The sequence below is a fragment of the Spea bombifrons genome, chromosome 12 (assembly GCF_027358695.1).
Source record: "Spea bombifrons isolate aSpeBom1 chromosome 12, aSpeBom1.2.pri, whole genome shotgun sequence".
Lineage (NCBI taxonomy): Eukaryota > Metazoa > Chordata > Amphibia > Anura > Pelobatidae > Spea > Spea bombifrons.
The window spans coordinates 206,089-218,461 of record NC_071098.1 but is presented as its reverse complement, the minus strand read 5'-3'; the positions used below and the strand labels follow the sequence as shown (position 1 = coordinate 218,461).

The 12,373-nt window shown below is 49.5% G+C and overlaps 1 protein-coding gene across 2 annotated transcripts in view; it reads left to right on the top strand.

The window, feature by feature from the left end:
* The first annotated feature begins 8,614 nt into the window (after positions 1–8,614).
* PKNOX2 (PBX/knotted 1 homeobox 2) overlaps positions 8,615–12,373 on the top strand; it is a 35,203-nt gene continuing 31,444 nt past the window's right edge. For both annotated transcript variants that reach the window (XM_053452275.1, XM_053452274.1), the window contains exon 1: positions 8,615–8,705. In XM_053452275.1, the coding sequence (XP_053308250.1) occupies positions 8,703–8,705 (3 nt within the window). In that variant the 5' untranslated portion in view covers positions 8,615–8,702. The remainder of the gene's footprint in view (positions 8,706–12,373) is intronic.

Here is a 12,373-nt window from a genome sequence, read left to right as displayed (position 1 = left end):
TTTCATGACATTTGGAAGTTAATTACGTTAAATCCCCCCAGCCGTTTAATTTTCTGCAGCTGCCGCTAGTTAAATCTGCTTTTTTTGCATTATTTTCCCCAAAGTTATGTCCCTTCTGCTGTAGTTTTAGAGACCTTTTCAGGCCGACGAGATACATTTGGGTAACAGTTTGCTCTGTGCTTGTCCAAGGAATCGAGATTAAATGGCGTTTCTTGGAGATCACGCTGAGCGTAAACGATCCAAACAGGAAACGAACCCTGAATTTGTGCAGATTTGAGGGAAATGGCCGCGCATGGCACAGCGGGGGCCGTTTAATAGTAAGGTCATTGCCTCGAAACGTCGGCGACCCAGTTCAAGCCGCTGCGTCGTCTGCTGTGGTTTTGGGTAAGTCATTCTATTTCCATGTTCATTAGGCACCAAAATAGAGTGCAAGCTCTGCGGGAGAGTAATTGTTTTTCTCTCTGTAACGTTCTGCACAGCTGGCCAAAGACCAGGATGAGATTCTCCGCGTTCAGTGAGAGGTCCAAGGGCAGCAAGGACACAAAGTCTTGGTAGTGCCTATAGGGACATCCATGCGCAGGGCCCGACGTCAGCTCTGCCTCCAGCCCCGCGGCTGGGCGTTAAAAGGGGCATCTCATTGTTGGGAGGGGGATTGTCCGACTTTAAGATTATCGCTCTAACCTCAGCATTCCGAAGCCCCTTGGAGGGCCGCGTGTTCCGTGTCTGTTGGGTTATATGAGATATGTGTATATATGTGTATGTATACATGTGTCATACCCCGAGACGGTAGCATGTGAATGATGATGTAAATGGGGTCGGGATGGTTCAGGTCTCTGTAGAGCTGGCAGCGTCTTTGTTCCGGTGACTCGGCAGATGTTCAGTCGCCGGCTCGGGGATCGCTCTCACCTGTCGTCGGCACCTTTTCTGCCGAGCTCGGCTCTGACTCCCAGAAGAGTTGGTGGCTTTTATCCGTCTCAAGTACTCTATTCCCGCTAACAAGTAACATTGTAACGTAAAGCTTTAACTCTTTGTGTGCGAGGGACAGGAAGTTTGAGGAGGTGGACAGGAAGTGAGGTTTCCACGGAAGATGATTGATACCAAGTAACCGAAACGGATACAAATCGCTGCGGTGTTAAAGCGGCTGATTGTGAGCTTTTGTGGCGTCACATTAGGAGCCGTCTCCAGGTTCCACCGGTCTGTCCGTGGCTCGGGCCGCTGGCTGACAGCTGCATTTTCCTATCAGTGCGAATCGGTGGCCCCGGCGGCCATAAAGTGTAATCTTAGTGCCCCATGTGATTGCATTGGTAATGTCAGGGGGTAATGCGATCGCTTCTCGCCTATGAATAATGACACTTTTTATGTGTTGGACATTTTTGAATCTCGCTGCCAGCGTTCCTCGGAACTTTCCTTCCAGAGCCCGATGTTCTTATCGTTAGGATGTCCTGGTTGGACCTCGCCCCGGGCAGCGTTATTTGCCCCTGATTACACGTTGAAGTTGGACAGTGATTGGAGCGGGATCCGGCGTTCACTTACAGAGCTCTATACATGCATTTCATTCAATAAAAATGTAACTGGAAACGGGTTCATTATGTTTTTGCTGTTTAACCATTTCATGTTCTGCTGCGATAGCACAGTACAGGCGGTTAGGGCAGAGTATATCTTCTTCTCTGTACCTATATATATATAATCTTCTCTGTACCTATATATATATATATAATCTTCTCTGTACCTATATATATACGGTATATATATATATATATATATATATATATATAGTCTTCTCTGTACCTATATATATATAATCTTCTCTGTACCTATATATATATATATATAATCTTCTCTGTACCTATATATATATATATATATATATATATATATAGTCTTCTCTGTACCTATATATATATATAGTCTTCTCTGTACCTATATATATATAGTCTTCTCTGTACCTATATATATATATATATATGTACAGCTGGGGAATTATATTTAATTATATTTAATGGCGTCGCTGCTCTTTAATTCTCTTTTCTCTATGTTTTGCAGACGCGGTGCAGAGGGAAGCATTTGGATGACACATTCAGACAGGAGTCTTGCGTTTGCCCTAAAGGTAATCCTTTGCCCCTCTTTGTGGCGATAGTCTGCGGGGAGGTTTTTCGTGGGCTTTTGCTGATCTTATTTCTGATTATTCCTGAAATTCTTCTCCAGTGGCCCCCGCTGGAGAGGAGATTCTCATTCAGACCCTTTGGATTGAGCTTGCCATATGCCCCCAGGGCGTTCACATACACAGAATTCACTTATAGAGGGCCCCATAGTGTCCGGGGGCTGCCGTACCCTCCATATTGCCCGGGGTGATGCCATGGGCCCCGTAGTGTCCGGGGGCTGCCATGGGCCCCATACTGCCCGTGAGCTGTCATTGGCCCCATACCATATAGAACTGCGTGCCCGTGATTGCTTTATCACCTTAATACAGCGCGGAGACGGCAGAGCGCGGCCGCTTTAGAGCTCGTTACTAGACCCGGATCATCGCACAGAACCGATTCACCATTCTTTATGTTTTTTGTTTTGATTGACGCGATGAATAGTAAAAGACGGTTTGAAATCCTTCACAAAGTTTGCTCAATCAGTACCCAGCGTGGCGCTGGCTAATTGCGCAGTAATGGTGTTTATTTGCTGCCGGCGTTATGAGTTATAACATGACAGCGCATCAATATTAATGCTGCATCTCGCATGGAAATGGCTGCCAAGGATCCTGTTTGATGCTCCGGGAGCCTTCATCGGGAGATAAAGAAACAAAGCTGCCTTTAAAGGGACCCGGCGAGCAGAGGCACGGACTCATTATACATCGGGGAATTCAGCCGTACCCCAACATACAGCATCCCTGCGAATACATTCATTTCTCTCAAACAAATATTTTTTCCTCCAATGTCGGCGGGTGGCAGGGATGGCGGCGGGTGGCAGGGATGTCAGCGGGTGGCAGGGATGGCGGCGGGTGGCAGGGATGGTGGCGGATGGCAAGGATGGCGGTGGGTGGCAGAGATGGTGGCGGGTGGCAGGGATGGTGGCGGGTGGCAGAGATGTCGGCGGATGGCGGTGGGTGGCTAGGATTGCGGCGGGTGTCAAGGATGTCGGCGGGTGGCAGAGATGGCGGCAGTTGGCAGAGATGGTGGCGGGTGGCAGAGATGGCGGCGGGTGGCAGGGATGTCGACGGGTGGCAGAGATGGTGGCGGGTGGCAGGGATGTCGACAGGTGGCAGAGATGGTGGCGGGTGGCAGGGATGTCGACGGGTGGTAGGAATGTCGACGGGTGGCTAGGATGTCGGCGGATGGCTGGGATGTCGACGGGTGGCAGGGATGGCGGCAGGTGGCAGAGATGACGGTGGGTGGCAGGGATGTTGACGGGTGGCAGGGATGGTGACGGGTGGCAGAGAGGCCGCAGTCCGAACCGCCATAGGGGATAAATTGGCAGAATTTCCAGTTTTATTGGTAGATAATATGGACTCCTGGCCTGTCCATCGCCGCGCATGGTTTAGGCTCTCAGACCGCCGCCTCCTCCTGGTGGAAGCGAATGTTTTCGGAAGCCTCGCTCGCAGCTGTCGAAAGGATTTCATTTCTCGCAGTCGTTTACTCGTTCTGATCGGGCTGTTAATGGCTTGATTTAGGGATCAGCTTTGCAGAAATCGTTTCATATTTTGGGCTGTTTCAGTTGTTTTCAGATGTGCCCCTGGGGGCCCGGAGCGGTGTTAGTGATCTGTCAGCGCCGAGCCCCCGGCCTCTCCGTCATGTCAATACTTTGCCTCTGTAGAAAGGTCTAATCCCGGCCACCCAGGGCATGCGGCGAGCGCAGAGTCCAAGTACCTGCGCGTGATATGAAACATGCCACCGGCGCCAAATGCGAACCAGATGTGCCGATTCCGCGGACCCCACTCCTCTAACAAGGGGGAAGGTGCAGGGCCAGTAATTACCAACCGTCTCGGGGCTCAGAGAAAGGAGAGGGGGCCGCAGGGGCAACGTTTTCTTGGCTTGTGAGCTAACAATCTACTGCATAATTAGTCCGAGCCTGGTTTGTTGTAATATTTCTCATTAATAATTACATAGACATAACGAATTTTTATTAATATTAATATTATTATTTTAATCGTTTATATAATTTATGCCTCAATGGTATATATATTAACAACAGTCCGTGCGGCCCTCTAAGGGGCCGCCGCAGATTTCTCTACTGAATTTCAGGAAACTATTCCGGGTTGAAGTGGAGGACTTGCTGCCGCTTAATCAAATCCCTTTTATGTGATATCCGCCGCGGAATGATTATGTTTAACCCCAAGAGACGGAATTCAGATTTATTTATTTAAGGATATTAAATAAAATCCTATAAATTATGACTTTGAATTTTAATTGAAATTCAGACAGAGCCTCACCAGTCCGCCCGCCTGGTGTTACAGCTTATGGGGGGTTTGGTTTATTGCCCCCTTTTCTGTTCCGAGGGGGTCTCGCCCGGGGGAATGCCGGGAACAGTCAGTGTTGGCTTTTATTTCATTTTTGTTTCTAGAAATGCCGGATCTGAGTCCAAACAGCAGCCGGCCGCCAAACAGGACCAATTTACCTAAACGCCATGAAATCGCATTAACTGTTTAACGCACGTCATGCAGCAGAGCCATTTTAATGTAACGCAGAATGCCGAGCGTTTTCTGTATTAATAATGGGGAATTTCAGCTTTTTCCCTGCTTTCTCTGGTTATTGGCGGCTCGGAGCAGCCTGTGTATAATGGCGCGCGGTGGCGGCGTCTTCGCGGAGCTTTATACTGCAGGTTATAATTAGGAAATTGTGTTTTTAATGTTCCTCCGTAGCGGCTGCAATAAACGTTTCGGGGGAATGATTTGTATTTGTGGGAAATTTAATGGAATGTACCTGAAATGGGAGCGTTTGCCGAGCTGTAAGGAAGTCCGTCTGAGCTCTTTCCAGACGCAGTAAGCGGCAGGACGCCTTCGCTCTGCATCTCGTAATAACGTTCTCGCTGCCATTAAGAAGTTTGAGGGCCTGCTGGCTGCCGGGACGCGGCGGCTCTCGCCGGCAAACAGATGTGTCGCAGCGGGGGGACGCTACCCACTCCAGGGGCACTAAACGTCCCGGAGGAAGAGAGCGCCGGCGTGACATTCCTTTCATGGAGCCTTAAACATTATTGTTCTAAAGATGCCAAAAAAAGTTATCTGCACCTAATCGGAAGCTTTTTAAGTTTCAGGGAGAAAGGAAAGTAGAAACTTTTATTATTTTGTGGGGGAAAAAACCCTTGATAGCGTTTCAAGCTACCAGATAGCGGAGCGTTGGGGCGAATCGATTCTTATCGGATGGTAAATCGGGTTTGGGGAATTTTAGCTGCAAATACTCGTTTCTTTGTCTGGATTTTGTGGCTCTTTTTCCTTCTCCTCCTCTAAATCAATTTGAGAAGAAACAGATTTTGTTTTATACAAGACGAGATCTCCATGTAAACCCCGAAGAAAAATAATATTAATCCCGCGGCCAGGACCCCCCGTGCGGAGACTCCAAGCCGCGCACGCGCTCAGATGGAAGCCCTGGTAACGGAGCGTCTGTATTTTATTAACCCTTTTCATTTGCATCATGATCTTCACCTGAACGTCTTGACTAAGATTCATAATTAAGGTTTGTGTTTCAGACGCAACTTGGAGGAGATAATTAGGACCCAGCAGATTAATTACGTTCAGGCAGCGGATGGTTCGGTTACCGTCCCCTGGCGACTTACCTCGTGCGACCTCAGACGGCATGAACTTTAACCCTGTCGGCGAGCTCCAATATCGCGCTTATTAAAGGTCTTGTTCAGCGTCATCTTGGAGTCTCAGGTCCCCGGGGTTTGAGTGTGAAGCTGGGGATATGGGGGGCGAAGCCGGGGATATTGAGAGTAAAGCTGGGGATATGGGGGGCGAAGCCGGGGATATGGGGGGAGAAGCCGGGGATATGGGGGGAGAAGCCGGGGATATTGAGAGTAAAGCTGGGGATATGGGGGGCGAAGCCGGGGATATGGGGGGCGAAGCCGGGGATATTGAGAGTAAAGCTGGGGATATGGGGGGCGAAGCCGGGGATATGGGGGGCGAAGCCGGGGATATTGAGAGTAAAGCTGGGGATATGGGGGGCGAAGCCGGGGATATGGGGGGAGAAGCCGGGGATATGGGGGGAGAAGCTGGGGATATGGGGGGCGAAGCCGGGGATATTGAGAGTAAAGCTGGGGATATGGGGGCGAAGCCGGGGATATTGAGAGTAAAGCTGGGGATATGGGGGCGAAGCCGGGGATATGGGGGGAGAAGCTGGGGATATCGGGGGCGAAGCCGGGGATATGGGGGGCGAAGCCGGGTATATGGGGGGCGAAGCCGGGGATATTGAGAGTAAAGCTGGGGATATGGGGGGCGAAGCCGGGGATATGGGGGGAGAAGCTGGGGATATGGGGGGCGAAGCCGGGGATATTGAGAGTAAAGCTGGGGATATGGGGGCGAAGCCGGGGATATGGGGGGAGAAGCTGGGGATATCGGGGGCGAAGCCGGGGATATGGGGGGCGAAGCCGGGGATATGGGGGGCGAAGCCGGGGATGCATTTATAGCTGGGAATCAAGTTAATTCCTAAATAACGAATAAACAAAAATAGATTCAGAGAGGGCCGGCTGGACTGGCCAGCTCTCCTCTGCCATCACTGCGCTTGTATCGTACAAAACCACTAGATTTATCTCCCAATCATAACCGGTTTCTACCCGAATACAGACGCAGAATTTGCTGTTTCTGTCCCAGATTGTCGCTCGGCGGGGAGGCGGCTACTAAATCTCTACAACGGGAAAACAAAACTCGTTAAAACGCGATGGAAGCGAAAACGCTCACAGTCTGAAATAATTTGTATTTTTTCCTCTCTTGTTACGGCCGCTGCTTCTTTATACCGAGGCCGTTACTCGCCTCGTTTCTGCCAAAGAAATTAACGAATGTTTTCCAAAATCTACATATTTCGCTCAAGGAAATTCTGCCGATTCCATCATGAAAATAATAATCACAAAGAGCCGGCCGCGTGTATCGATGGTCGGGAGCTCGGGGTCCGCGGTCTGTTCTTTACAATCCACTTGTGGGATTTGGGGGATCAGATTACAGGGTCAGAATGGGGGTCTCAGCAAAAGAGCAATTGGTATTAGTGACTGCCCCCCCCCGTATACCGTGATTATACGACGACCGCTCCCGTTACTGACATTGGCCGCCTCATTATCTCAAAATGTACACATTTCTAATTTGTTTGAAAAAAGGGAATTCATTTGATTTGTTGATTTGTGTAAATTATTTGCAGGTTTGTGTAATTGTTTAACTTATTAGCAAGTTTGTATAGTTGCGTAAATTCTTTGCCGGGCTGTGTAACTATAATGTATTGCGGGTTTGTGTTATTGTGTAATTTAATAATGTGTTTGTGTAATTTATTTGCAGGTTTGTGTTATTATGCGATTTATTTGCTGGTTTGTGTTATTGTGAGATTTATTTGCCGTTTTGTGTTATTCTGTATTTTATTTGCCGGTTTGTGTTATTGTGTAATTTATCCACAGGTTTGTGTTATTGTGAGATTTATTTTCCGGTTTGTGTTATTCTCAATTTTATTTGCCGGTTTGTGTTATTGTGTAATTTATCCACAGGTTTGTGTTATTGTGAGATTTATTTGCCAGATTGTGTTATTGTGAGATTTATTTGCTGGTTTGTGTTATTCTGTATTGTTTGCAGGTTTGTGTTATTGTGAGATTCATTTTCCAGTTTGTGTTATTGTGTCATTTATTTGCTGGTTTGTGTTATTGTGTAATTTATTCGCAGCTTTGTGTTATTGTGAGATTTATTTGCCGGTTTGTGTTATTGTGAGATTTATTTGCCGGTTTGTGTTATTGTGAGATTTATTTGCTGGTTTGTGTTATTGTATTCATAATAATCCGGCTCCTCGTTACACATTCACTCTGCTGTTTGTAAAGCATGAAGAGCCGCCATTAAATCTGCGTCCGCTGCCGGTGCTCTCTGTAGGTACCGGTCTGCCGGCACTCTCTGTAGGTACCGGTCTGCCGGCGCTCTCTGTAGGTACCCGTCTGCCGGTGCTCTCTGTAGGTACCGGTCTGCCGGCGTTCTCTGTAGGTACCGGTCTGCCGACGCGCTCTGTAGGTACCGGTCTGCCGGCACTCTCTGTAGGTACCCGTCTGCCGGCGGTCTCTGTGGGTACCGGTCTGTCTGCCGGCACTCTCTGTAGGTACCCGTCTGCCGGCGCTCTCTGTAGGTACCGGTCTGCCGGCTCTCTCTGTAGACACCGGACTGCCGGCGCTCTCTGTAGGTACCAGTCTGCCGGCTCTCTCTGTAGACACCGGACTGCCGGCGTTCTCTGTAGACACCGGACTGCCGGCGTTCTCTGTAGGTACCGGTCTGCCGGTGCTCTCTGTAGGTACCGGTCTGCCGGCGCTCTCTGTAGACACCGGACTGCCGGCGTTCTCTGTAGGTACCGGTCTGCCGGCGCTCTCTGTAGACACCGGACTGCCGGCGCTCTCTATAGGTACGGCTTTTATATTTGATGCTCTGATAGATTCACGTGGATTTTATTGTTACTTGTTCACAGGTGGATTGAATCCCAGCCCAGAGTCTCCTGTAAATAACCGGATTCCGGACACGCTGGACGCGGCGGATCCCGGCGTTAGTTTTCATGGTAAGAAAAATTTAAAGATAAAGTCGCCTCCTAACCCGAAATCTCCCAAGTGTCCTGGTTCTAGGCGTCATTCAGCGCCGCGCAGGCACCGGCTCCCTCCTTACTCACTGGTGGCCGTGAATCGCACTCCTCATGTCCTTCCTCGGGGACCATGACAGTTTCTGTGCTTCTGATTCTGATGCAAAGTTTGAAAATATCTTTTATTGTCATGGCAACCAATGGATGGACCAATCAAAAGGAATATTTTATTAGTTGTTAAACTTTCCAGACTTTTACAGATAAATGTTTCGTCCTCCGCAGAGTTTAACTCTTTCGTAACAGAACGCAGCGCTAATCATCGAATAATCATCATTCATACTTTGCTGGGAGCGCCTGTCATGTGATTGGAAAGCAGGCACTGGTAGGTTGTTGCTATAGAAACTGAAAAACTTCATAACCGAGTTTCTGTGGTAATAGAAAAAAGAAGTAAAATGGCGGATCTTCCGAGGGTTATTGCTTCACACACTGGAGAGAGCGATTAGTGGAACAGCAGCTTTAAGGACAAAAATGAAGATTTCGGTAAGGATTGTCCCTTTTTGGCGGTAATAATAAGACGTTCCACGCAGTGAAGAGGAACGGGTGAAACCGGATCTTATTTATGAGGAATTTATCTTAATAAATATATACGAATGTTAGAGCCTGTGGCCCAAAGAGCTGGCGCTTATTGCTGTCTCCGCGTGCGGGGCATGGAGGGGCGGTTGCTGCCGGTGTGCGATGGTTACTGGGAGATAAGACTCCCATCTCAGCATGAAGGGTTTGGGATACTTTCAGCCGCAGTTGGCTTTATCATCACCTGCTGTTACTCCCGCCGGTGAGACCCCGTAACCTGCTGTTACACCCGCCGGCGAGACCCCGTAACCTGCTGTTACTCCAGCCGGGGAGACCCCGTAATCTGCTGTTACTCCCGCCGGTGAGACCCCGTAACCTGCTGTTACTCCCGCCGGCGAGACCCCGTAACCTGCTGTTACTCCAGCCGGGGAGACCCCGTAATCTGCTGTTACTCCCGCCGGCGAGACCCTGTAACCTGCTGTTACCCCCGCCGGCGAGACCCTGTAACCTGCTGTTACCCCCGCCGGCGAGACCCCGTAACCTGCTGTTAATCCTGCCTGGAACCAAAAAAGAGACAACGTTTTAACACGTCCTGCTCGCTCCTCCAGAATGAGGACTTCTGACCCGCGGGAACCGGTCCTGGAAGGTCCGACAGAGGAAATCTGGGTTTGGGGATGCAGCCGGCCCCCGTTTGCTTATTCCATTTCTTTTGTGGGGTTCATGCGCAGATCTGACCCCCGGCCGCCGACCGCGTGATCTGCCCGGTAAAGGCAGGAAAGCCAAGCAGTTCCTTAGCCGGGATTAGTGCGCATGTACCGCGTCTCGTGCTCTCCATAAAGCGGGAACATGCTTCGGGGGTCCGGGGGTATTTATTAGCCGCTCTGAACGCGGTGAAGCGGCCTCGGCTCAGACTCCGTATTAAGCGGAATGGGGTATAAAACCAGCGTTTTGCCTTTTTTATTGACGCGACTTTTCGTTTCGATGCGAGGGGCCGAGTGGTTTCTGGAAGGAAGCCGTGGATCCAGGCTCCGGCCTCGCGCGCGTTTAACGAGCTCTGTCAGGTTTGATTGCCAATAAAGTTTCTGCATTAAATGTTTATTAAAAAAAGTCAATTACCTTTTTAAGTTTTTCCCAAAAGGGGAGAGCCGGCCGCTCGCAGCCAGGAGCCGGATTCCATCACGAGCGCCGGGCCCTAAAGGCCTTCACTTAGAACCCGCTGGCAGATCGGCCCCATCCGGCCCCCGTCTACTCGCCCGTTTCTCCTGCTGTAACGACTCAAACCTTAATCAGTTATCGGTCTCAGGATTCTGGAGCTGTATGTCTATTCCATGCATGTTTAATCCCCTCACTGTATTACCCTCTACCACTTCTGCTGGAAGGCTGTTCCACTTATCTACCACTCTTTCAGTAAAGTAAAACTTCCTTCCATTCCATCTCAGTCTCTGACCCTCTAGTGTTAGATTCCGGCCTCTTGTTGTAACTTTTCTCCTTTGAAATAAACTTCCCTCCCGTCCTTTATTAAACCCCTTTACGTATTTAATTGTTTCTCTCCTCTCCCCGTCTCTCTGTCTTCTCTCCCTTCTCACCCCCAAGCTGAACATATCGGCATTCCTTGTATCATTTGTATCCTGCAAGCCATTAAAGGGTTAAGCGCCGGCAGCCGAAGTGATGTTATCGGTTTTAAGCAGGAATCCCTGTAATGCGGCTGAATGTAAAGGAATTAGCAGCAAGGTTTTTCCGCCCCGTCCCGTCAGCCTCAGCCGTAGCGGGAGCTTCACTGAATACGCGGGCCGCTGTTATTCTGCATCTCGTGTTTCACTCTTTGAAATTCTATCTGCCCAATTACTGAAGACTCATCTCCTGCACCCGGGGAGAGACCGAGGCACCGATTCCCTGGCGGCCACCAGAAAAACCCTGAAATCCTGGCCATTCGGGAGACTTTCGGGTCAAAGCCTTGCAGACAGCTTTAACCCCGAGGTATCAGATGGCAAGAAAGAGTTAAATTGGTTTAATTTAGCAGAAATGGAAACGATTAGCGCTCGCAGGTTCTCTTCTGGAGCACGGGATTCCAGTTCTCCACAGAGATGCTGCCGCTCCAGCCTGCCGAGCTCTCCCCGACGGAGCCCAATTCCTCCCGCAGCCATCAGGTCCGGCTTTACTCTCCCCGCCGGAGCCCAGTTCCTCCGGCAGCCTCCAGGTCCGGCTTTACTCTCCCCGCCGGAGCCCAATTCCTCTGGCAGCCTCCAGGTCCGACTTTACGCTCCCCGTCCTGTTAGCTGCAGCTTCTTCATAATACAAATAGACGAGGACCCACCGCCGATACAATCCGCAGAATACCAGCCCAGAGCGCAGCCGCCGGGAATCACACCAAGCGGGTTCACCGCGGAGCGCATTTAATGCTTTAACTAATGACCGTTACAGGCCGTGCGATTCATCGATATGTGATCATGGGCCACCAGCCACATGGAGGCGCTCATGCTGCTGGCGTCTTCTGCGCCACTTACTGAACCGACTTCGAAGTGTTTTCGCTTGCGAAGTGATTGCCGTGACCTCGGCTGAGGAGTGGAAGGTTGGATTATTCTTCCTCGGTCTGTTAATGAGATAATGTTCCTGAATCATTTCCTTTAATATCGTGAGTGCGCTGCTCTGTGGAATACGTTGGAGCCTTATTAATAAATTATGATGATGAAATATTGATGTCATCCGATTTACTAGGCAAAGTGCTGTGCTTTTTCTAAATTACATTCAGCGTGTGCTCTGTCCGATGCCACTATTGACGTGTAACCCAATCCGAGCTCAGTATGATGTCACAATTAAGTGTGAGCTCAGTGTGAAGTCACTATCAACGTATAATTCACTGCGTGCACCAGTGTGATGTCACTATTAATGTGTATTTCAGTGTGATGTCACTATTAAAGTGTACTTCAGTGCGTGCTCAGTGTGATGTCACTATCAACGTATAATTCAGTGCGTGCACCAGTGTGATGTCACTATTAATGTGTAATTCAGTGTGTGCTCAGTGTGATGTCACTATTAATGTGTAATTCAGTGTGTGCTCAGTGTGATGTCACTATTAAAGT